We start from the raw sequence: 27197 nt of genomic DNA on the forward strand, positions 1-27197 counted from the left end.
TTCAGGGTTATTATTGAGATCTAATTTGTATTACTAGTCATATTTGTTTATTTTTGGCATTTAACTTGACTTGATTTCTCCATTGATTAGTATTTCCTTTAGTGTAATACCTCCCTTTGCTGATTTTCATTGTGTTTTTCATTTTCTCCTCATGGAATATTTTGCTGAGGATGTTCTGTAGTGCAGACTTTCTAGCTATAAATTCTTTGAAGGTTTTTTTATTTCATCATCAAAGCTAAAGCTTAATTTTGCTGGACATAAGATTCTTGTTTGGCATCCATTTTCTTTCAGAGCTTGGTATGTACTGTTCCACGATCTTCTAGCTTTCAGGGTCTGGGTTGAAAAATCTGCAGAGATCCTTAGTGGTTTCCCCCTATATTAATCTGATTTCTTTCTCTTGAGACTTTTAAGAATCTCTCATTGTTCTATATGTCAGGCATTTTCATTAATGTGCCTTGGTGTGGATCTGTTGTGATTTTCTGCATTTGGTGTCCTGTAAGCCTCTTGTATTTGATTTTCCAATTAATTCTTCATATTAGGAAAAATTTCTGCTATTATTTCATTGAATATAGATTTTTTATTCCTTTGGTTTGGAACTCTATGCCTTACTCTATCCCAATAACTCTTAAGTTTGTTCTTTTTATGTTATCCCATAATTCTTGAATGTTCTGCTCATGGTTTCTTACCATCTTCACTGTGTAGTCAACATTCTTTTTCAAGATTATATATTTAATTAAAAAAAGATTATATATTTTGTCTTCATTGTCTGAGGTCCTGTCTTCCAAGTGATCTAATCTGTTGGTGATGCTTTCTATTGAGCCTTTAAGTTGGTTTATTATATTTTTCATTTCAAGGATTTCTGGTTTTTTTTCAGAACCTCTCTCTCCTTATTGAAGTAATCTTTTGCTTTCTGTTTTTGTTTATGTAGCTCTTTATCAAAATTATCTTTTGCTGCCTGTGTTTGTTTTCTTATATCATCCTTTAATTCACAGAACATTTTATTTATGTACATCCTGAACTCATTCGATGTCATTTCTTCTATTGTGTAATATCTTCTTTCGTTTGGGGCACTTTCTTCCCTTGTTTTTTCATGTTGTTCATGTGTCTTCCTTTCTTTTTTTTTTTTTTTTTTTTTTGAGTCACCAAACAGCATTTATTGAAGTATGAAATCCTGGCAGGTGACAGGCACATGCAAACCCTGCTCTCTAAGAGCTCACATACTAAGTTTGAAAAAGCCTTTAGATTCATTTTGGTTTCAACATCAGAATATGGAAGTTTTGAAGTTTGCTGGTTTATTCAAAAGCAATGTTTTCTATTAATTGTGACCCACCCATGGTCTCTATAACTGATATATAATTATGGGACCATCACTAAAAATGATTAATCAATGGCCAAATGTCTTCACTACGTGCAAAAATCAGAGTTTTCATCTGGTTTTAACTATAAAGAAACATGATTTTGACAAACTGCCTTATGCAGCATTTTCTCTGGAACATGTGCAGCAAATAGTCACTTCATAAAGTGTCTTCCTTTCTAATACTGTGGATCCAAGGCATTACAGTTTTTACCCTATAGGCTTATAGTGTTCCCTGCAGGGTTCCAATACCTCTCCTTTAAGGGGAAGAACAATATTAACAGATCCAAATACAAACAATATACAGCCTTAAACCAAATAGCTACTATTAAGACATTTACGGGTTTTGTCACAAGATATAGAAATGGTAAGTTCAGTTATTATCTACAGTATAAACAGTAGGTTTGCAATAGGGTCTATAGTTTCTGATGATGGACCAAAAATCCAGGTGAGGTGTTGGATGAGATGTTGAGGGGGTAGGAGGTAAGGATATAGAGTTAGTAGATCTTAGGAAGGAGGTTGAACGAGGAATCTAAAGAAGTTGGTTAGTAGCAGGAGAAAAGAGAGAAAGTGATTTGGGGGAGACAAGTAAGTGGGAGGACAGTAGACTACAGAAAACAAACAAACATAAAAATTAAGAAAATAAAAAGTGTAAAAATAGGAGGTGAAGGAATATACAACACTACTGTAAATACTGTTCAGACAACCCAGTCCTCAGTAGCCTAATTCATGAAAAGTACTTGGTTTCACAAATGTTGGGGATGTGAGGGTGGGAGTGGGGAGAGAGAGAGAGAGAGAGAGAGAAATCTTGAAGGAAGATACAATGCTTGTTTTTGTTGGAGATCAGTGTCTTTCCTCCTTCCATTCTCATCCAATAGGTGGAGTTGTCTATTGTTGGCTGGTATCTCTACTCTCAGGATGGCTCTGTTGGGGCCCGCTCATGTGATGTGTGTGCCTGGTCTTATCTCCTTATATTGCCTGTAGACTTCATAATTCCTGGTCTCTAATTTAGACTCTAAACTGTATCTCACTCACCCCCTCCTTTTCTCCTTCCCAATCAGGAGCCTTCTCTCCAGAAGTCTTGTGGGCTGTGCTCTAGGGGCTGTGCTCTAGAGAGCTGTTTTATATTGAGCAATTCAGGACCTGGTTTAGTGACCCGACTTTTCTAGCTGCGGTTGGGCCGCATAGCTACAGGCACTGTGCTGGGTTAGCGGCTGCTGGGGAAAGGAGGGAGGTGGGACTTTAGGGACCTTGATATTGTTTTAAACCCCAGCCAGTGTTCCAACCTAGGAGTTTCCCCAACTAAAGATGGTGATGGAGGTGGCTGCCTTCAGTGATGGGGTGCTGTTGGGTGGGGTAGGCGGTGGCATAGTGTGACATGTTCAGAGATGCAGCTCTATGGCATGCAGTATTGTGGCTGGCAGCTGTCTCCGGACCCAGTGCAGTGTCCCCAGTTGTAGGCTACCGGGTGTGTGTAAGGGACTGTGGCAGTAGTTGCAGTGCCCCAAGATGGAAGCGACCTGAGGAGCCCCACATTGGTAGATAGGGGTTTACATGGAACTGGTGGCCAGAGTTCCTGCGTGGGTGGGTGGCCAGGAGTCCTATGTGGGTGCTAATACTGGTGGTACTACTCAGGCACCTGGGGGACCTATATGGACAACACATGTTTTGTGTTGTGTTTTTATTTTTTAAAGACCCTAATTAATACAGAAAGAAGCCAAATTGATTTTCTCACTATGGCTTCATGAAGAAGTAGCAATCACTCCATAGTCTTTTTCAACATATCTTCTATAATTTAGGGAATCTTTCTTGGATTTATTTCATTTTAAGTTGATTAATTGACTTTTTTTCCTGGAGAAAGTAGGTCTGAACTATACTATTTTTTTTTCCTATAACAACTCTACAACAGTTTTGAATTTTTAATGTCTGTTAGGCTAATTTGTCTTTGTAGATGTAGGTATTTATATCTGATGACAGGGATTCAAGGTTTTTAGATAAATACATGTCATACACATTTAATATATACAAAGGATGCTTATATGTTTGCTAGAGCCTTAGTGACATTGTAACCCAGACTGAGTAGCTTCAACTTTAGCAATTTATTCTCATAGTTCTGAAGGCTTGAAGATCTCAGATCATCAAAATATCAGAAGGGGGCTAGGGTTGTGGCTCAGTGTAAAGCACTTGCCTCACATGCATGGAACACTGGGTTCGATCCTCAGTACCACATAAATAAATAAAATAAACATATTGTGTCCATCTACAACTAAAGAAAAATAATTTAAATCAGGCTTTAAAAAAAAGAAAAAGATATCAGCGGGGTTGGTTCCTTCTGAGGACCATGAGGGAAGGATCTGTTTCAGGCTTCTCTCCTTTTTTGGGGGGTAGGGTATGGGTAGATTGAGGGTGCTGAGAATTGAACCCAGGGCCTTGCACATTCTAGGCAAGCACTCTACCATTGAGCGACATCTCCAGTTCTCTCATTGGCTTATAGATGGTCATCTTCATGTTCATTTAGCATTCTCTCTGTGTGTATATCTATCTCCACATTTCCCCTTTGTATAAGGAAACACATTGTGATGATTTAGGGCCCACCCTGAATACTTCATTCTAACTTGACCTAAGCTGTAAATACCCTGTCTCCAAATAAGTTCACATTCTGTGGTGAGGGGTTATGATTTCAACATAAGAATTTGGAATAGGGGTACACAACCCATCTCTCTCTTTTCCCTCTCATCCCTCCTCCTCCTCCTTTTCTTCCTCCTCCTCCTCATCCTTTTCTCTTTCTCCCCCTTTTCTACACACATACACACACATTAGAAGAGAGTTCAGTAATTGATACATCTTTATTAGTCTCACAGGCATTTTAATCCATGGATTTAAATATTCATGAAGCCATCATTGCATCACATTTCTAGAAAGTAGTATTCCTGTCTTATCCTACCAAAGGCTTCACACCTTAGAGATAATAGAACCACCTCCTATCCTCCCCACTCTCTACCTGTTTCCAGATTCCTAGAAATGGTATTCCATCCTATTTATTTGGCTTCTCTTTTATAATAGAGGAATATGCCATATTTTAAAATGCATTTCAGAAAAAAACAATGAAATCCAAACAAAGTTTGAAATTTTGTAAATAATAATGTATACTGAATATTGGTTCATAGTGATCATACCATAATGACATAAGAGTTAACAATAGAGGAATCATTACACGTTATATTAAAAAGCAACAGTAATAAAAGAAGTGTGGTAGAAAAACAGAAATATAGACCATTAGGGCAGAATAGATACCCCAGAAATAAATCTGTTCATATATGGCCAACTAATTTTCACAAGAGCTCCAAGAATACACAATCGGGATAGGTCAGACCTTCAATAAATGGTGTTAGAAAAAATCAAAATACATGAAAAGGAAACAATCACCAAATGAAAAGAAAATCAACAGAGTGAGGGAAAATACTGGCAAATCATGTTTCTACTCAGTTTTTGAGTTGACCTTTTTAGATTCCACATGTAAAGGAGAACATACAGTATTTACTTTTCTGTGTTTGGATTATTTCACTTAGCAAAATTTCCTCCAGGTTCACCCATATTGTCCAAAAGGACAGGATTTTCTTCTTTTTAAGGCTGAATAATATTTCATTACATACATACACATACACACACACACACACACCACACACACACACACACACATATGCACATGTATCTCCTCTATCTAAGATAGATAAGGAACTCATGCAACTCAGTAAGAAACAAAATCAAATAACCCAATTAAAAAACAGGCAAAAGACCCAAATGGACATTTTTCTAGAGAAGATATACATATGGCCAACAGGTATATGAAAAAGTTTTCAACATCTCTATCATCAGGGAAATGCAAATCCAAACCACAATGAGATATCATTTCAAACTGTTAGAGTAAGTCAAATGATACTAAGAATTGGTGAGGATACAGAGAAAAAGGAACCCTTCTAAATTATTGATGTGAATTGATCTAGCTGTTATGAAACACTGTATTTAATTTTCCTCAAAAAATTAAAAATAGAATTGTCATGATACCCACTTGTGTGTGTGTGTGTGTGTGTGTGTGTGTGTGTAATGGTTATGTGTATTCTGGAGAAAATGAAATTAGAATTTAAAAAAATTATCTGCATCACCATGCTCAATGCACCGTTATTCACAATAGCCAACATATGGAAACAACTTATGTCAGTGGATGAAAGTACATAGAAAATGTGGGATGTGTGTGTGTGTGTGTGTGTGTGTGTATGTATGTATATATGTATGTAGTGAAATATTATTCAGCCTTAAAAAAAGAAAATCCTGTCCTTTTGGACAATATGGGTGAACCTAGAGGAAATTTTGCTAAGTGAAATAATCTATACACAGAAAAGTAAATACTGCATGTTCTCCTTTATATGTGGAATCTAAAAAAAAGGTGAACTCAGAAACTGAGTAGAAGGGAGATTATCAGGGGCAGGGATGGGGAAACAGAGAGATATTGGTCAAAATGTACAAACTTTCAGTTATGAGTAATTTCTGGAGATCTAATGCATAGCATGATGTCTATAGTTAATAATAGTATATACTTAAAATCTACCAAGAATATATCTTTTTTCATTTCATACAAAAAGATAATTAAGTGATAGGTATGTTAACTTAATTGTGGTAATAATTTCACAGTCTATCAAAGCATCACACTTTAAAATATTAAGATTGTATAAATATATACAATTTTAATATGTCAATCTTACTTCAGTAAAGCTTGGAAAAATAAAAAAGGCTCAGGTTGTGGCTCAGCGGTAGAGCACTTGCCTAGCACATGCAATGTGTTGTGTTAAATCCTCAGCACCACATAAAAATAAATAAATAAAATAAAGTATTGTGTCCAACTACAACTAAAAAATTTTTTTTTAAAAAGAAAAACAACAGAGAAAACTGCGTGGGGTATATATGAGAATTCTTTGTATTATCTTTGTAGTTTTTCTGTAAACCTAAAACTAAAACTCTTCTAAAATAAAAAGGTTATTTAAGTAGGAAATTTATAATATAAAACAGTGTCTGGTACATATTAAACATTTCATGAATGTTGTGTTTAGAATAGTCATGTAAAGTATATTGTTTTTAAATGCCATTGCTTATACATTTTTGTATGAAAGAACACATTAGATATGGCCTCTAGAGGACAGTGTTGGGTCATAGAAAGATTTTTTAAATATCTGCCCAGGGACTTAGCATTTTCTTCCTACTCTTTAACTAAAAGCCCTGTTTATATTCATTGTCCCTCTTTTATTTTTTTATTTTCTTTTTATGGTACTAGGGATTGAACCCAGGAATGCTTTACCACTGAACTATATCCCCAGTCCTTTTTAGTTTTTATTTTGAGACGGGGTCTTGCTAAATTGCCCAGGCTAGCCTTGAACTTGCGATCTTCCTGCCTCAGTCTCCCAAGTTGCTGGAATTACAAGTGTGCACCATCCTACCCAGCTTCATTGTCCCTCTTTTTATAAAAGCTAAATGAGATGTATGCTTCTGTGCTACTCAGATTAATTGCAGATCTTCTTTTAAGTTAATATTTTTAATTAATTTTGGCTCCAAAAAAATCTATTAGGCAAGAATGACATGCAGAAGTTTCACTTTTGTGTTCAAATCACTGAGGGCTTGTTGTGAGAGAACCCAGGGAAGCAATATAAAGATATATTATGTGTCTTTTGTGAGTTCTCACATGATTGAGACAGAGTTATAGAAAAAGTAAAAATATTTTGTAAAATGACAAAGATAAAGAAGGGTTTTAGTTTTGTGAAGGTTGAGATTCCCTGCTACGTAGTGGTTTCTTAGGGGTTGGGGGGAAAGGAGGGAAGTCATTGCTCTAGCTTTTGGAGCAAAATTCTGGTTAGAAACTCAACATTATAATTTTAAGATTATTGCTCTGTAGGTAATCCCATGAGACTGACATTTTGTCTTTAAGAAGCTCCTGTGGCTGGGAGTTGCAGAGTGCTACTGAAGCACATCAGAGCCATATGAACACTAATTTACACAATGCTCACCTTGGTCCTATAGGCAGCTGGAGATAATTATTTATGTGTTGATGGACTGAGAAATTCTGAAACATTGTCATTAGATGGCTTAAATTTTTGCTGATAGTGGAGTCTGAGGGCTTTATTCACACTAGGTGCAAATCTAGTATAAACATTTAAAAAATAGTTGTCATTTGAATGACAGTGTGTTCCACTTAGCATCAACATATAGATTTCTTATTTTTTCCTCAAACAGTAAATTGTGAAAAGTCTCATCTGCTGATGTGGGCTCTAAGAGCCTTTTAATAGGATTTTTGAAAGGGAGTGGAAAATTTATAGCTCCTCATAAATAGCCTGACATGAAAGTTAAAGTCAGTCAGTGCTTTGTTTAGCCACTCCATCAGAGTTGAATCCATGAGCAGGGATCTGTTTCTTTCTCATCTAATCATGCTTCTTTCTCAAGAATATTGTTCTCATAATTTAGTTCTGTTAATCATGTAGGGATCTAGTAAATATAATGATTTGAGATGTGATTGTGTTCTTGAGGTAATTATTGGCCCCTAATCTGGTCCCTTATTCCATTCCTTGTCTCAGGGAAAGGCAACACTTTATCCCACTTGTGCAGGCCAGAATCCAGGGATTCATTCTGGACTCCTCTCTTTTTCTTATCCTTAGCCATACGGGTGCAGCACCAGGCCTATCACTTTTATTTCTTGCATTTCTTGTAACCATCCACTTCCCTCTGCATGGCCACCACTCTAATCTCAACCTTCATTGTATCTGCTTAAATCAACTAAAGAAGCCACCTCGCCTATAACCAGTGTGATCTTTCAGAACACATCTATGAGGACATCAGTGATTTTTCATTGTTCCTAGGACATTCCTGAATGATAAGGCACTGCAAGGTCTGGTCCCTGTATCTCTTACCAGCCTCACCTTGAAACATCCTCCTTGCTGCTCCCTGTGCTCAGCCTTATGGCCTCTGATGCATCACCTCAAGAGTCCCAGAGCCTCCAGTTTTGTTTTTTTTTTTCCCCATGGCATTTCTTTCCTGCTGTCTTTGAATTCTCATGAATGACTTCCCTGATTCCCTGGTCTAGAAAATTTCCTTTCTTATATGTTCCTATAGACCTGAGTTACATCATTGTGCTTGAATGTATTTATAATTAGGCACTCATCGTGTGGGTTTTTTGATTAATATATGTCTCCCCTAGTAGAATACTAGCTCTTATATATATAGAGAGATTTCTTATTTTTTGCTCAAACAGTAAATTGTGAAACGTCTCATCATATCCAAATCCCTAGCACTTGGGCAAGAGTACTTGAAAAAAAGGAGTTGCTCAATACATTTGTTGAATTAATAAATGTCTATATTGTTACTGCATGTTAGGTAGAAGAAGAAATAAATATCTATATTGTTATTGCATGCTAGGTAGAAGAAGAAGAACCCACTGGATATATTCGATATGAAAAATTTCTTCCAGTGATGACCAAAGTACTTCTGGAAAGAAGGTAAGAAAGTAAAAACAATTTTAAGGCAAGGTAATGATTAGAATTACATTAATTTCAGTATATGTGACTGTTTTATATTTTTCTCAACCAGAGTATCTCAGGGTAGCTTCCTTCTAACCTTTCAGTATACTTCTGAATGAACAGTTTGTTTGTGCTTAGAAATATCAATCACCATAATATTATTTGAAGCAAAGTATAACCAAAGGGCAAAGAAGCTATAAAAATCATAAATTGATATTCTAATTATCTTCTGTTTTGAATAATCGATCATAAATAAGAATTAATCCTGATTATTTTTTAGCAAAATTTAACATAATGTAAAACTTACAAAGTTGGTTGACTTGTAGAAGTTTTGTTTCTAGGGAAATTGAATTCCATAATGATTAAACAAACAAACAAACTGATAGATAACACCAGATATGTCAGTGATTTTGAGCTAAGTATTTCCTGTCAGGGTAAAGTACTGGACACTTTCATACCCAGAAATCCAAGAAGGTTTCAGTGAGGGAAGTTTTATTATCCCAGTATGTTAGCAACTTTCATTTTGTTTCATGTAGTAATTTATTATGTAGAGATGAGACAAACAATCTGGCATTAACTCATTTTATGGCATAATTATAGGTATAGACCAATTCCAGAAGATGTCCTTCTTCGAGCTTTTGAGGTGTGTAAGCTCTAGATTATTCATATATAAATATGAAAATTTTGTCATGTAGAACTTAGTCATACATATAAAATCTACCATTTCCCCTAGGTTTTAGATTCTGCTAAACGTGGGTTTCTTACTAAGGAAGAACTCATCAAATATATGACTGAAGAAGGTAAGATTGTTTTATTACTTATAACATGATTTATGTAAGGGATTAATGATTTTTAACAGTTATGCAAAAGTTATAGGGGATACTTTAAAATCAGTCATTCTGGTTAGAAAGAGTTTACTATTCCCATTATTTTGATTTTTGGAATGGTCTTTATTTTATTTTATTGGGTGTTAAGAGAACAAAGGTAAGGTAAGGCGAGACGGATGTTGCCTCAGAGGATTTTGTATAACCTCTATAAATTGTAATCACTTCACTCAGTATTTTGAGAATAAAAGGTATGTCACCTGGAAAACTTGAACTGTCCGTCACTATAAATCAGTGCCTTTACTGATAGAAGATTTGAATTGGAGTATATAAAAATTCTTTTTTCAAGAGCTTTTCTAGGGGCTGGGGTTATGGCTCAGCAGTAGATAGCTCGCCTAGCACACCGTTCGATCCTTAGCACTACCTAAAAATAAAATAAAGGTATTGTGTACAACTACAACTAAAACAAAATATAGGGGAAAAAAAGAGCTTTTCTGGGTACAGTTATGGATAATATAGCCTCAACTGAATATGAATTCATATAAAATTTTATTTTTATATATAAAAGCTTATTATATGTACATATATATGTATGTGTATATGTGTATGTATGTATGTGTGTGTGTGTGTGTGTGTATACACACACACACACACACACACATATGGGCTTTGAACATAGACTACACACATGTACACAAAACATAATTTGTTTAGAATGTCTCTCTGCCAGTGTGTAAATTGGTTTCCCATGAATGTCAACAGCCTGATAGACAGTCTCTGGAAACCATTGTCATATTGCTTGTCTCCCCTGCTCCCACATAAAGCTGAGTTTTGTCTCCTTTGTTCATTTCACTGGTTCACAGATAAGTCCTGAATGATTCAGAGTCATTAATCACTTGAGACAAGATCAAAAGTAGGAGTAATTTTGAGTAGGGAAGACTAAGACATTGTCTACATGCACAACTGGTTTGACCATTTTGACTTGATCCACCATTAGGTAAGAATACAGGAAGTGAGAGTAAGAATAACATGAAAATCACAGCTGCCATTCAAGAACTCCTATGACATTGCTAAAATCATCTTAGGGATTAACTTTGATGAGAACGTTGTGACTTTCAAAGCATTAGCCTCTTAATCCTAAGGATTAAAGGAAGTAAATCCTACATTATATTAGGCAACATGAATTTAGTCAGAATGGCCAAAACAGTTCAATTTAAATAATATCCTGTGTCTATTATATGTTCAGTATTATTAAGTGCAGTGAGGGGTAATGATACTAAAATCTGCTTCCTTTCTCAAGGATATTACAATCTTATTGGGGAAACAAAGCTAACTTATTAAGTCACAATATAAGATAGTAGGAAAATATCAGAAGATCAGTACAGTCTAGAACAGTCTAGAAAGCTTGGCTTGAGAAGATTTAAAGAGAAAATAAGTTCCTTGAGAAGGTAGAATTTACATGGATGAGTTGTTGAGGCCAGTGATAAAATCTTATGCATTATGGTACCCTCACATATAGTAGGTCTCAAATTAATTATAAAAAATTAACTATGAATTAATGAATGAATGAGTAATTGAATAAAAATGGATGAAGGTTGATGAGAGGGAAACATTATCAGCAAAATATGGAGCAAAAACTGGGAGGCAAGAATGCATGTGGCATTTGGAAGCCTGAGAAAGGACAGGCTGAGCTGGCCCAAAGGGTCTTGTTGGAAAACAATAGGAGATTAATTTAGATTGATTGTCTGGGACTAAATTATGGAGGTCTGGGTTCAGAAGTTTGGGATTTATCCTGTGGAAAATTGCAGAAGTGTTCTGGGGTTTTGAGGAGATGAGTCATATAGTGCAAGAGCCATTGTGGGAAAGTTATTCTGGTGCTGGTAGGTTTGTTAGATAAGTGAGAAAGAGGTTAGACTAGGAAGATCAGTTAGAGAACTATTTTGGTATTTTGAAGGTCCCCTAATAAGTGCCTGACTTGACAATGGGAATAGAAAGAAGGAATAGGTGCAATGCAATAGGCCTATCTATAGCAGGATCCATGGGTCATGATGAATAACAAAAGACAGGGGACCAAGATGGGAATTAAGTAAAAAATAAAAAGATTTTGACCGGGGTGATGGGTGTTATGGTAATACTACTGACTGAAATAGGAAAATCAGGAACAGCAATGTATACAGACACAGTGCAATTGTGTGGTTTACTTGGGAGGTTTACTTGGATGGATAATAGCATGCTTTTGAACCTCTGGACTGTCATGATGTACTGACTCTGTGGCTCCAGGGAAAATAACTGTGACATGGGGTGGGGTTACTCCATGGCAATTTCCAAAAAGATGGATTTACAGAGAATTAATAATACTTCAAGGTCAACTATACTAAGCATTGAATAGTAATTTTTAGATAAGAATATACATGATTTCAATTTTTCATTGAATAAATATTATTCAGTATTCTTCTTATTACATGACCTAATATGTTTGATAGTGATATATAAGATATAAAGTACTACACAAATGTAAGGAATTATTATTTTTTTTAAATATTTATTTTTTAGGTGTAGATGGACACAACACAATGCCTTTATTTATTTTTTTTTATGTGGTGCTGAGTATTAAACCTGGGTCCCGCCCGTGCTAGGTGAGCGCTGTACCACTGAGCCACAATCCCAGCCCAGGAATTATTTTTATTAAATATAACAGACATCTAAGTGTAATAACATTTAACTATAAAATAGTTGGTTAATAATTACTGATTTTTATAAAATACCCCCAATAGGGTCTAGGGAACACCTGAAATGAAATAAAGTTGTCATTGTTGTCATTATCATCTTCTTCTGAAACAATTAAAAAGAAAAAAAATGGTGCTTTGAGATTCTCAAAATTCTAAATTGTTTTGAAGTACATCTATGCTTTATAACTATAGATTAACATTACTGGCACAACTTTTCACAGTATCCACAGAACATCAAACACATTTCATTTACAAACACGTTTGAGAATATGCATTCTAAATACTCAAGAAGTGATATGATAGACATTATAAATCACATTGAATCAAGTTCCTACAAGATAGATGTCCACATATGTTCAGGAATGTGTATTCTACCAGATAATATTTAGCAGCAAAGAAATCTCAAAAGAAAAAAAATGCTTACATGTTACTCCTTGTGTGTTAGGTACTGTTCTAAGTGCTAAAAAATAACATATTTAATTCTCATTATTATTATTATCTTCATTTTATAGACAGGGAAATTGAGGCATAGAGAGATTGAGTAACATGCCCAAGATCTTAAAGCTGTAGGAAATAGCAGTATTTGAACCCAGGCACATCTTTATCAAATACTGTTTATCTCTTGCCTTGCCCAAGAAAGCATCATGACTATCTTTTGTATTTTACTGTGAGCAGGACCTTGTTCTAAGCAGTGGAAAGTGGTAGTTGAACTTATAGATCATGAACTGGACTGCTGGTATTCAGATCCCAATTTCCCCACTCACTTGCTGAAGCAGACTGCCTTGTTTCTCTCTCTCTCTCTCTCTCTCTCTCTCTCTCTCTCTCTCTGTGTGTGTGTGTGTGTGTGTGGTAAGTGGTGTTTGGGAAATTAATTTAGTTTAATATGTGTGAGGTGTTTGGGAAATTAATTTAGTTTAATATGTGTGAACCGCTTAGATCAATGCTTGGCATACGTAGCGCTCAATAAATGTTGGTTGGTAATATTCTTTTAAGAACTTACATCAGAGTTCCTTTGGTATTGGATTTAGTATTAACAGTCAGGTTTAGGAAAGATTCAGAAATTGTTTTTAATATTTTAGGCATTCTTTCTTTCTTAGGATGTAAGCATGATTTCACAAGAACTCTACACATTTCTCTCGTTTCCTAGTACTATCTTCATTGTCACCAAAATCTCCACTTGAAGCTGGGTGTGATTGCATGATCCTGTAATCCTAGCAATTTGGGAGGCTGAGGCAAGAGAATTGCAAGTTCAAGGCTAGCCTTGGCAAGGCCCTGTCTCAAAAAATAAAAAGGGTTAGGTATGTAGCTCAGTTGTAAAGTGCCCCTGGATTTAATCCCCAGTACCCAAACAAAATCAAAACAAAACAAAAATCCCTATTTGAATGGTTTATGTATTACTAACTGAATTCCAATTTAAAAAGTATTGTTTATGGTGGCAGGTGACTTAACCTCATTAGGTAAGTAATGCTCAGGCCTTGGTAAACTAGTTACTTTGATAAGTCTCTGATGAGTCTTATCATAGTCTAAGATGGTGATCTGGATGTTCTTATATTTCTCTTTAATGTTGGGACAAAGTCCCATCTTTGTTACAGACCATGGTCTTCTCAACATTCTTTCTTAAGTGTGCTTCTCATCTTGGTGAATCATTTTCCAAGATGATTCTCAGCTGTTATCTGAATCCAACTGAAACCCACAGACTTTCTATCCAACTTTTTATTTCATCTGATACCATTACTTGGCCAAACTGTAACAAGGAGGAGTTTTCAAACAGTTGATGAGTGCCATCTCTCACTGAGTTCAGCTGGCATCACTAAGTTGGCCAGACAGGTTAGGAAATGTTCAGCGATATAATTGTTAAGTTTCAAGTGTCTGTCATTTGCCCTTCAGCAATTTTGTATGATAAACATTTAATCATCTCCATATTTTACTAAACATAGTGATTAGACTTCTTATTAAGAGTGGGGCTTCGGATTAATACTTTTGCAGTTTCAATCATTTTAATTTAAATAAATAAACAACTTTGTTCATGATGCCTTTATGTCCTCTTGCCGTTTTGGCTGAAATGATGGATTCTATAGAGTGCTTGGTCCATGACACCTGCAAGGTAAAGTAAGTCCACAACCTGCTAGGGTGTATAATAGCAAGCTTTCGAACCTCTGGACTGTCATGATCTACTGACTCTGTGGCTCCAGGGAAAATAACTGTGACATGGGGTGGGGTTACTCCATGGCAATTTCCAAAAAGATGGATTTACAGAGAATTAATAATACTTCAAGGTCAACTATACTAAGCATTGAATAGTAATTTTTAGATAAGAATATACATGATTTCAATTTTTCATTGAATAAATATTATTCAGTATTCTTCTTATTACATGACCTAATATGTTTGATAGTGATATATAAGATATAAAGTACTACACAAATGTAAGGAATTATTATTTTTTTTAAATATTTATTTTTTAGGTGTAGATGGACACAACACAATGCCTTTATTTATTTTTTTTTATGTGGTGCTGAGTATTAAACCTGGGTCCCGCCCGTGCTAGGTGAGCGCTGTACCACTGAGCCACAATCCCAGCCCAGGAATTATTTTTATTAAATATAACAGACATCTAAGTGTAATAACATTTAACTATAAAATAGTTGGTTAATAATTACTGATTTTTATAAAATACCCCCAATAGGGTCTAGGGAACACCTGAAATGAAATAAAGTTGTCATTGTTGTCATTATCATCTTCTTCTGAAACAATTAAAAAGAAAAAAAATGGTGCTTTGAGATTCTCAAAATTCTAAATTGTTTTGAAGTACATCTATGCTTTATAACTATAGATTAACATTACTGGCACAACTTTTCACAGTATCCACAGAACATCAAACACATTTCATTTACAAACACGTTTGAGAATATGCATTCTAAATACTCAAGAAGTGATATGATAGACATTATAAATCACATTGAATCAAGTTCCTACAAGATAGATGTCCACATATGTTCAGGAATGTGTATTCTACCAGATAATATTTAGCAGCAAAGAAATCTCAAAAGAAAAAAAATGCTTACATGTTACTCCTTGTGTGTTAGGTACTGTTCTAAGTGCTAAAAAATAACATATTTAATTCTCATTATTATTATTATCTTCATTTTATAGACAGGGAAATTGAGGCATAGAGAGATTGAGTAACATGCCCAAGATCTTAAAGCTGTAGGAAATAGCAGTATTTGAACCCAGGCACATCTTTATCAAATACTGTTTATCTCTTGCCTTGCCCAAGAAAGCATCATGACTATCTTTTGTATTTTACTGTGAGCAGGACCTTGTTCTAAGCAGTGGAAAGTGGTAGTTGAACTTATAGATCATGAACTGGACTGCTGGTATTCAGATCCCAATTTCCCCACTCACTTGCTGAAGCAGACTGCCTTGTTTCTCTCTCTCTCTCTCTCTCTCTCTCTCTCTCTCTCTCTCTGTGTGTGTGTGTGTGTGTGTGGTAAGTGGTGTTTGGGAAATTAATTTAGTTTAATATGTGTGAGGTGTTTGGGAAATTAATTTAGTTTAATATGTGTGAACCGCTTAGATCAATGCTTGGCATACGTAGCGCTCAATAAATGTTGGTTGGTAATATTCTTTTAAGAACTTACATCAGAGTTCCTTTGGTATTGGATTTAGTATTAACAGTCAGGTTTAGGAAAGATTCAGAAATTGTTTTTAATATTTTAGGCATTCTTTCTTTCTTAGGATGTAAGCATGATTTCACAAGAACTCTACACATTTCTCTCGTTTCCTAGTACTATCTTCATTGTCACCAAAATCTCCACTTGAAGCTGGGTGTGATTGCATGATCCTGTAATCCTAGCAATTTGGGAGGCTGAGGCAAGAGAATTGCAAGTTCAAGGCTAGCCTTGGCAAGGCCCTGTCTCAAAAAATAAAAAGGGTTAGGTATGTAGCTCAGTTGTAAAGTGCCCCTGGATTTAATCCCCAGTACCCAAACAAAATCAAAACAAAACAAAAATCCCTATTTGAATGGTTTATGTATTACTAACTGAATTCCAATTTAAAAAGTATTGTTTATGGTGGCAGGTGACTTAACCTCATTAGGTAAGTAATGCTCAGGCCTTGGTAAACTAGTTACTTTGATAAGTCTCTGATGAGTCTTATCATAGTCTAAGATGGTGATCTGGATGTTCTTATATTTCTCTTTAATGTTGGGACAAAGTCCCATCTTTGTTACAGACCATGGTCTTCTCAACATTCTTTCTTAAGTGTGCTTCTCATCTTGGTGAATCATTTTCCAAGATGATTCTCAGCTGTTATCTGAATCCAACTGAAACCCACAGACTTTCTATCCAACTTTTTATTTCATCTGATACCATTACTTGGCCAAACTGTAACAAGGAGGAGTTTTCAAACAGTTGATGAGTGCCATCTCTCACTGAGTTCAGCTGGCATCACTAAGTTGGCCAGACAGGTTAGGAAATGTTCAGCGATATAATTGTTAAGTTTCAAGTGTCTGTCATTTGCCCTTCAGCAATTTTGTATGATAAACATTTAATCATCTCCATATTTTACTAAACATAGTGATTAGACTTCTTATTAAGAGTGGGGCTTCGGATTAATACTTTTGCAGTTTCAATCATTTTAATTTAAATAAATAAACAACTTTGTTCATGATGCCTTTATGTCCTCTTGCCGTTTTGGCTGAAATGATGGATTCTATAGAGTGCTTGGTCCATGACACCTGCAAGGTAAAGTAAGTCCACAACCTGCTAGGGTGTATAATAGCAAGCTTTCGAACCTCTGGACTGTCATGATCTACTGACTCTGTGGCTCCAGGGAAAATAACTGTGACATGGGGTGGGATTACTCCATGGCAATTAAACTGGCTAATAGAGAGAAAAAGAAATAAATCAGACAATTGTGAATAATAAATTTCCCTTCTTGTCTCTTTCAGGTGAGCCTTTCTCCCAAGAAGAAATGGAAGAAATGTTGTCTGCTGCAATCGATCCAGATTCAAATTCAATTAATTACAAGGAGTATATAACAATGATGGTGATAGATGAAAATTAAATGTTTTAAACCCTTAATTTCTAATTGAAAAGATAGTTTGAAAATGGCTTGTCCTTATTAGTTTTGCATTTTATTTTGTAATTCTTTTATCTGATATCAATGCCTGTGACATGATTATTTCAACATATTTTCTTTTCTAAAGATGATCATAACAAAAACTCTTTTTTAGTACTGGGAATGGAATCCACTGAGCTTCATCCCTAACTCTTTTTACATTTTTTCATTTTGAGACAGGGACTCACCAACAGGCTGGCCTCAAATTGCAATTGTCTTGCCTCAGACTTCAGAGTAGCTGGGATCATAGGTGTGCCCTGCTCATCTGGATGATCATAATAATTTTAAATTAAACATAAATGTATTTAAAATGTCCAGACTTATGGAATGACATACTGCTAATTACTTAAAAACTAATCTTAAAACAGTTTAACATTAAAATATATTATTGTTTATTTTCTACAATAAGCATGTTACCTTTTAATTAACTAAACTGAGAAAATTAATAATAACTATAATGAGCCAAGGTTTGGCATATAAAGGTCTTGAAAGAGGGCAGAATGACCACAAATTGAAAATGAGTATCAGTGTAATGAAGGCTTCTTTTTAAAGAACAATGAACACTTCAGTAATCTGAATGTGAAAGGTGACTTATTGAAATCACTATTAATAATTGATTCTTTTTTTATTAAATTATTTATGTATTCTGATTTGTTATATATGACGGCAGAATGTAATTCATTTCATATTACATATATAGAGCACAATTTTTCAAGTCACTGGTTGTACACAAAGTATTTTCACACCATTCATGTCTTCATACATGTACTTACGGTAATGATGTCTAACTCATTCCACCGTCTTTCCTACCCCCATGCCCCCTTTCTTCCCCTCCCTCCCCTTTGTCCTATCTAAAGTTCCTCCATTCCTCCCATGCTCCCCCCACCATCACCATTATGGGTCAGCATCCTCATATCAAAGAAAACATTTGGCCTTTGGTTTTTTGGGATTGGCTTACTTCACTTAGCATTTTATTCTCTAACTCCATCCATTATCTGCAAATGCCATGATTTTATTCGCTTTTAATGCTGAGTAACATTCCATTGTATATTTACCAAAGTTTCCCTATCCATTTATCTACAGAAGTCATCTGGGTTGGTTCCACAGTTTAGCTATTGTGAATTGTGCTGCTATAAACATTGATGTGGGTGTGTCTCTGTCATATGCTGTTTTTAAGTCCTTTGGGTGAAAACTGAGGAGTGGGATAGCTGGGTCAAATGGTGGTTCCATTCCAAGTTTTCTAAGGATTCTCCATATTGCTTTCCTATTGGCTACACCTATTTGCAGTCCCACCAGCAATGTATGAGTGTGCTTTTCTCCCCACATCCTCACCAACACTTACTGTTGTTTGTATTCTTAATAGCTGCCATTCTGACTGGAGTGAGATGAAATCTTAGAGTAGTTTTGATTTGCAATTCTCTAATTGCTAGAGGTGTTGAACATTTTTTCATGTATTTTTTGATTGATTGTGTATCCTCTTCTGAGAAGTGTCTGTTCAGTTCCTTGGCCCATTTATTGATAGGGTTATTTATTTTTTTGGTGTTAAAATTTTTGAGTGCTTTATGTATCCTATAGATTAGTGCTCTATCTGATGTGTTTGTGGTAAAGATTTGCTCCCATTCTGTAGGTTCTCTACTCACCTCACTGATTGTTTCTTTTGCTGAGAAGAAGTTTTTTAGTTTGAATCCATCCCATTTATTGATTCTTGGTTTTATTTCTTGTGCTGTAGGAGTCTTATTAAGGAAGTTGGGGCCTAATCTGACATGATGAAGATTTGGGCTTACTTTTTCTTCTATTAGGCGCTGGGTCTCTGGTTTAATTCCTAGGTCTTTATCCACTTTGAGTTGAATTTTGTGCATGATGAGAGATAGGGGCTTAATTTCATTTTGTTGTGTATGGGTTTCCAGTTTTCCCAGCACCATTTGTTGAAGGAGGTTATCCTTTCTCCAATATATGTTTTTGGTGCCTTTGTCTAATATGAGATAACTGTAATTATGTGAGTTTGTCTCTATGTCCTCTATTCTGGTACCATTGGTCAACAAATCTATTTTGATGCCAATACCATGCTGTTTTTGTTATTATTGCTCTGTAGTATAGTTTCAGGTCTGGTATAGTGATGCCACCTGCTTCACTCTTCTTGCTAAGGATTGCTTTATCTGTTCTGGGTCTCTTATTTTTCTAGATAATTTTCATGATTGCTTTTTCTGTTTATATGAGGAATGTCATTGGGATTTTGATTGAAGTTGCATTGAATCTGTATAGTGCTTTTGATAATATGATTACTTTGGCAATATTAATTCTGCCTATCCAAGAACAAGGAAGATCTTTCCATCTTCTAAGGTCTTCTTTAATTTCTTTCTTTAGTGTTCTGTAGTTTTCATTATAGAGGTCTTTCACCTCTTTCATTAAATTGATTCCCAAGTTTTTAATTTTTTTTTTGAGGCTATTCTCAATGGGGTAGTTTTCCTAGTTTCTCCTTCAGAGGATTTATTACTGATGTACAGAAATGCCTTTGATTTATGGGTGTTGATTTTATATTCTTCTACTTTCTGAATTTATTTATTAGTTCTAGAGGATGTCTGGTGGAATTTTTGGGGCTTTCTAGGTATAGAATCATATCGTCTGCCAATTGTGATAATTTGAGTTCTTCTTTTCCTGTTCGTATCCCTTTAATTTTTTTCGTCTAATTGCTTTGGCTAAAATTTCCATGACTGTGTTTAACAGAAATGGCTAAAGAGAGCATCACTCTCTTGTTCCAGTTTTTAGAGGGAATGCTTTCAATTTTTCTCTATTTAGAATGATGTTGGCCTGGGGTTTAGCATAGATAGCTTTTATAGTGTTGAAACAAAAGAAACAATTGAAAAAATTGACAAAACAAAAAGTTGAGTATTTGAAAAAATAAAAAAAACTGAGAAACCATTAGCCATGCTGATGAAGAGAAGGAGAAAGAAAACTCAAATTACTAACATCCGTAATGAAAAAGGAAATATCATGATGGAACACTACAGAAATACAGAAAATAATTAGAAATTAATTTGAAAATTTGTACTCCAATAAAATAGAAGATATCAAGGACATTGACAAATTTCTAGAGTCATATGATATGCCCAAAATAAATCAGGGTGATATACACATTTTAAACAGATCAATTCAAGCAAGGAAATAGAGGACGCCATCAGAAGCCTACCAACCAAGAAAAGCCCAGGACCGGATGGATACACAGCTGAGTTCTACAAGACCTTTAAAGAAGAACTAACACCAATATTTCTCAAACTATTTCATGAAATAGAAAAAGAGGGAACACTTTCAAAGACATTCTATGAGGCCATTATCACCCGGATTCCAAAACCAGACAAAGACACATCAAAGAAAGAAAACTTCAGATCAATATCTCTAATGAACAACATAGATGCAAAAATTCTCAATAAAATTCTGACAAATCAAATACAAAAACATATGAAAAAGATACTACACCACGATCAATTGGGGTTCATTCCAGGGATTCGAGGTTGATTCAACATATGGAAATCAATATGTGTAATTCATTGCATCAATAGACTTAAATAAAAATTATATGTTCATCTCAATAGATGCAGAGTAAACATTTGACAAAATACAGCACCCCTTGATGTTCAAAATACTAGAAAAACTAGGGATAGGGGCTGGGGTTGTGGCTCAGAGGTAGATCGATTACCTGGCAAGTGTGAGGCACTGGGTTCGATCCTCAGCACCACATAAATATAAAAATATTGTGTCCCCCTATAACTAAAAAATATTAAAAAAACTGGGGGATATTAGGAACATATCTCAATATTGTAATAATTGATTCTTTATGACTACCAATTCCAAATCTCATTTGAGATTATGATAATTTGTGTGGAAATTTAAATTTGTTCACCCAGCATTGTTACTATTTATAGAATAGCTCAAGGAGTTAAATTAATTCAATCTATAGAAGACTAGATGCAAAGCGATAATGTAAGGTAGAAGCAATTTCTCCCTTGGTCTTTAGAATTCTCACCTATACAAAATATCTGTCATGGGACTATTGTTCTGAAGGCTGAATGTATTAGTCAACTTTTTGTTACAATAACAAAATACCTGAGATAGAGTAACTATGTAAGAAAGAGGTTTATTTTATTTTATTTTATTTATTATTTTTTTTTAAATATTTATTTTTAAATTTTCGGCGGACACAACATCTTTGTTGGTATGTGGTGCTGAGGATCGAACCCAGGCCGCATGCATGCCAGGCGAGCGCGCTACCGCTTGAGCCACATCCCCAGCCCCGAAAGAGGTTTATTTTAGCTCACAGTTTTAGAGGTTCAAAGTCCAAATAACATTGCACAGGTTCAGCAAGGGCCAGCACTTGGATGCATTGCTGTCATGATGCAGATAGCAGGGGCAAGAGTACATATTGGAGAAAGCAGTACATCTCAAACCAAGAGCAGAGAGAGAGAGAGGGTCCAGGCTTGCTCCTTTTATAACAACCCTTTCACAAGAACTACCTTCGAAGAGCAGAACCTCCTGCAAGGCCTCACTTCCTAAGGGCTCCATCACCTCCCTATAGCATCACCCTGGGGACCTAACTGCCAATACATGAACCCTTAGGTGTGGGGGGGACACATACAATGAAACCATATCCAAACCATACTACTGAATAAGAATATTTAGAAATTTTATGATGTGCAAGAAGTATAGCTGTTAAAACAGCAGAATAAAGTTATCTGAGCACAAGAAGTCACAATGGAAAAATACACAGGGATTTACAAGTAAAAAAGAAAATAAGATAAAGGAAAATGAACGATACTCCACAATCTATGTGTTCTTTCATAATAATAACTATTAGATACACAGGACTGTCCATTTAAAGATGGCTTCACCACTGCTATAGTTTGGATCTGGAATGTTTCCCAAAGGCCCATGTGTTAAAGCCCCAGAGTGGTGCTATTGGAAGATGATTGAACCTTTAGAGGAAGTAGATCGTAGTGGGAGGTCTCAGGTCACTGAGGGTGTGCTCTCAAAGGAGATAGAATCTATCCCCTTCCCCTTCTTTTTTTCTCGGCTGCCACAGGATTAGAAGCTTCCTCTGTCATGTTCTGCCACCATGTTGTGCAACCTCACCACTGGCTCAAAAGCAATAGGGCCAACTGACCACAGACTGAAAAACCATGAGCCAGAATGAAGTTTCCCTCTTTTTATCAGATATTTTGTTACAGTGACAGAAAACTGACTAATGCAACCACTACTTGTGTATTTATGCTTATAAATATGCAAGGTTGCTTGTGATTTGTCTGGTTTTTTAAAGACCACCAAAAAGTGTGATACAGGCATCCCTTAGAAATTGCATTTTATCTCCCAGTTGCAGAATGAACATACCATATTTGCAAAGGGAACATTTTGTTTTGTGGTGCTGGGGATGGAAGAACCCTGGGCCTGGCATATGAGAGGCAGATGCTGTACCATTAAGCAACACTTCCACTCAACGGTTTGTTTAAATACTCAGATCATTTCAATATGTATTTTACTTCTTAATTTACCTACCTTGCCTGCAACATCCAATTTAAACCATGTGGCATTTTCTTGGTCGGAAGAGCACTGGGACTCCTATGCAGGAAGTTTGCTTAAGTTGCCACTTCTGGCTTCTACAGAGTCAGCCGTACACAGCAGCCCCATGGCCTTGCGGAAAGCCAGCTCTGTTCCCACACTTCTGAGCTGAGGAAGCTACATGACTCAGGGCCCAGGAGTCTGGTGATCTTGCACTCTGATCTTGATTTACCTGTGACTCACCTGGGCCAGTTGCACCTCTGTGTGGAAAACAAAGAGCCCAGTCTAGTCCTTGTTTTGCCTCCAGAAACAGCCCAAACATGCAGTTCCCTTTGCAGATGCAAAATGTTCCCGGGGTTGATACCTAAAAGGTCCACAAAAGAGTGTCCAAGATAGCAGGCTAGTGGGAAGGGTAAACAGTAGTTAAGGGCAGAATTTTCCCTGTGGAATGCAATATATTTGGATTTTTTCTATCCTCCTTCTTATCCCTTTTCTAACTGCTTCCATATAAGAAAGTACCATGTTTTTAGAAGCAATTCCTTGAAGATCAATGTTAGTACAATTTAAATATACAGCTTCATGCTCACATATGTTCCCATCTAATGCAATGATGGCTGTCTCTTAGTATTTCTGAAAGTGTGGTTTCCAGTCATCTGCTTCAGAAGCACCTGGGAGGGGGGCATTTATTAGAAATTCAGACATCCATGCCCCATTCCAGACCTCTAAAATAGAATCTCTTGAAGTAGGACCCAGAAACTTATATATTTTTAGTGGATATTCTCAGAGAAGACTTGGCACGCTATTTCTGGTGTAGTATTGTGAAAGTGTGGGATTTGGAGTTGGGCTTTGTCACATACACATTAACATGTTTGTTACAGATTTCATGTTTGACATTTAATATTGCTAAGGTTCTGCACCTTAATGTGTAAGGAACACCTACTTTCCAGGGCTGGTATGAAGCCTAAAATCATAAAAGTAAAAATTATCTAAAAGTTATAAATTATGACACAAATTATTATTTATAGAAAACCAGCTAGGGAGAGAGAAAAAGGGAGGGACAGAGGTGGAGCTCTGCTGCTTGGATATAGACAATCAGAGAGTGTGGGAAAGTAGGTAACAGAAAATCTGTGGGATGAGGGTGGTGAGCCTACTTGGGATGCTGATGTAGAGATACCAAAAGATTTTATGTCACGGTGCTATTAATTATAAGGTGTTAAGTTTATTCATAGAATGTGAAATTAGGAAGTTGATTTTGGGTTTTCTACTTCAGATTGAACCCAAGGGTACTGAGCTACATCCCCAGCCCTTTTTATTTTTTTATTTTGAGACAGGGTCTTACTAGATTGCAGAGGCTGTCCTTGAACTTGTGATCCTGCTGCCTCTGCCTCTCAAGTAACTGGGGTTATAGGTGTGAGCCTGATGCCTGATGCAAAGTTCTCTTCAGCTTAAAAAAAAATCACAAGTTGAAATTTTGGGGCTAGCCCTAGTTCTTTGGTGAAGGAGATTAGATAAAATAGCATATTATGAAAATCAGGTCATATGACTGGCTGGTTAAAATTTAAATATGTCTTACTGTTTCCCTATTAAGTCTTCAGCTATTCAATAAGAAGTCTTGAAAGAGGCTTCTAACCATTTATTGCTTTTCAAAATTTATCTTGTTTAAGTATCAAATGATTTTAAATAATAGCTTTAAATGATGTCAGGGTTTGTTTTTTATGTTTCAAATGCTTCATTTTTAAATGCCTGCCTAGCTGTGATGGTGCTATTCCAGCCCTGGTTATCAGCTCTGGGTCTAGTATTCACTTAGGTAAAGGTTACTGTTAACTTCATACTAGAAGTAAATCTATTTCCCAATTAGTTTTCTTGATGATTTCCAAGACTTTTTAGTTACTCCTTATCAAATCTGATTAGACCATCACTGTTTTTACCTTTGTTACATTACTCAAAGTGCATATTGGGAGTAGAATTAGCTCTGCCATTTTGGGGAAGGGTGTTGGGGATCAAACCAGGTTCTTGTGCATGCTAAGTTATGTACTCTAACTCTGAGCTATACCCCCAGACCACTCTGCCATTTTCTTGAAGCTTAACCGCACTTACAGAATAAGTATTATCTTCAATTCAAACTTTCTTTCCAGGAAACTTTTTAAGCCTCTTACTCATTTATGAGGGTTAGTTTTATTAAAACTAGATAATACCCATAAGTTTTCCACTTAACTAGACACCTGAAAATTTAGTAATTATACTTCAATAAGCAAGGTGAAAGAGTGTAGATGAGTTAAGCCCCTCTACCATGCTTTTTTTTAAGGCATATGCCTGCCACATGTGCATCTCTGAAGGTCCATGTGAGATCTATTTCTAACGTAAGATGATATATAAATAAATTAAATTCTAATTTCTTCCCACACCCTAATGAATTCTCTTGTGTGCACTGCAAGTGCATGTGTCTCTTTGCCAAGATGACCATTTAAAAGACCCTCTAATGGGCTGGGGTTGTGGCTCAGCGGTACAGCACTCACCTAGCATGTGTGGGGCCCTCAGCACCACATAAAAATAAAATAAAGATATTGTGTCCAACTACAACTAAAAAAATATTTTTTAAAAATTTTTAAAAAATACCTTCTAGAGGAAAGGGTCTTGGAAAAACAACATGAGAAGGAAAATACTCTCAAAGTTACTATAGTCCTTATATAGTACTATATAACTACTAAAACAATTGGAAAATAACCAATAAGCAAAATGCTTTAATTCCACAAAATTTAACCACTTATCAAAATTCTGCTTCTTCTCTTCTGAAACTTTTAATCAAGCATATGTATTCCTATATAACTTCTTCAGAATTATCACTGTGGAGCCTATCAGACCATTAAAGACAGAAAGCAAGGCAGCCTAACTGGAGCAAAGGGGATTGTCTGGAAGGCAATGGATTGAGAAATGGAAGCTCATGGGGCCTATACAGGGTGTAGTGGGGGTACAGGTGGAGGGCAGATAGAACCCAAGGGGGGCTTCTGAAGGCAAAGAAGCAGAGAACAAGCACATTGCAACCATATATAGCCAGAATTGCTTATCGATGCTGCTATTCTAGAAGAAGGCCTCACACTGGCTTGGGTCCACATCCTGGGAGGGATGGACCAGAGAGCTGAGTGTGTTCTGTGAAGCTTGAGAGTGGACCTTGCTTTTCGGTTTCCGTCATGGAGAGCAAGAATCTTAGGAGTCATCCAGCCACCAATTGCACTTGAGTGAATGAGTAAATACTCTGGCAAAAAATTAGAATGCTACTGGGGAGAAGAAATGCATACATAAATATTCACTCTAGGCTCATACCATGAATGCTAATATGTAACCTGCTATTTTAATATATTACCTGCTATTTCAATATATCATGAACAATCTTTCCATGTTAATATATACTCACCTAAAACACAACAATTTGGGGGATGGTGTTGGGAATTGAATGCAGGGCCTTATGCATGCTAAGCACAGACTTTACCACTGAACTACAATAAAAACTTTTAATGATTGAATGATATATACTTGTTTGAATGTAACTTTATTTAATTTCTTTTTGATAATTAAAATTTTTAATTTTTCTCTATTTTAATACATTGTGATGAACATCAAGTAGTTAAATATTAATTTGCTTAGAATACATTCTTAGAAGTAGAACAGTTGGTTCAACTTTCAAGTGATGCAGACTTAGTTTTAAGTATTATTAGTGTGTTTTCAGTCTTTTTGTACAGCATGATTAAAATCATGCTTTTAATTTTTCCAATTTGATAGGCAAAATATAGTAACTCATTAATTTTTAAAAAAAATTTTTTTTTTAAAGAGAGAGTGAGAGAGGAGAGAGAGAATTTTTAATATTTATTTTTTAGTTCTCGACAGACACAACATCTTTGTTGGTATGTGGTGCTGAGGATCGAACCCGGGCCGCACGCATGCCAGGCGAGCGCGCTACCGCTTGAGCCACATCCCCAGCCCTTAAAAAAAAAAAAAAAAATTTGCCTTTGGTTGATTATTGGAACTTTCTTAAAGGCCCATAACAATGTACTGAAGGAGTCAATTGGAT

General features: G+C 35.8%; 1 protein-coding gene across 4 annotated transcripts in view; it reads left to right on the forward strand.

The window, feature by feature from the left end:
* The window catches only part of Drc8 (dynein regulatory complex subunit 8), a 114546-nt gene extending 96263 nt beyond the window's left edge, over nucleotides 1–18283 (forward strand). For all 4 annotated transcript variants that reach the window (XM_026390752.2, XM_026390754.2, XM_077802603.1 and 1 more), the window contains 4 exons: nucleotides 8810–8889; nucleotides 9511–9553; nucleotides 9644–9710; nucleotides 17415–18283. In XM_026390752.2, the coding sequence (XP_026246537.1) occupies nucleotides 8810–8889; nucleotides 9511–9553; nucleotides 9644–9710; nucleotides 17415–17530 (306 nt within the window). In that variant the 3' untranslated portion in view covers nucleotides 17531–18283. The remainder of the gene's footprint in view (nucleotides 1–8809; nucleotides 8890–9510; nucleotides 9554–9643; nucleotides 9711–17414) is intronic.
* The last annotated feature ends 8914 nt before the right edge of the window (nucleotides 18284–27197 follow it).

The sequence above is a fragment of the Urocitellus parryii genome, chromosome 9, assembly GCF_045843805.1.
Source record: "Urocitellus parryii isolate mUroPar1 chromosome 9, mUroPar1.hap1, whole genome shotgun sequence".
NCBI classification, from domain to species: domain Eukaryota; kingdom Metazoa; phylum Chordata; class Mammalia; order Rodentia; family Sciuridae; genus Urocitellus; species Urocitellus parryii.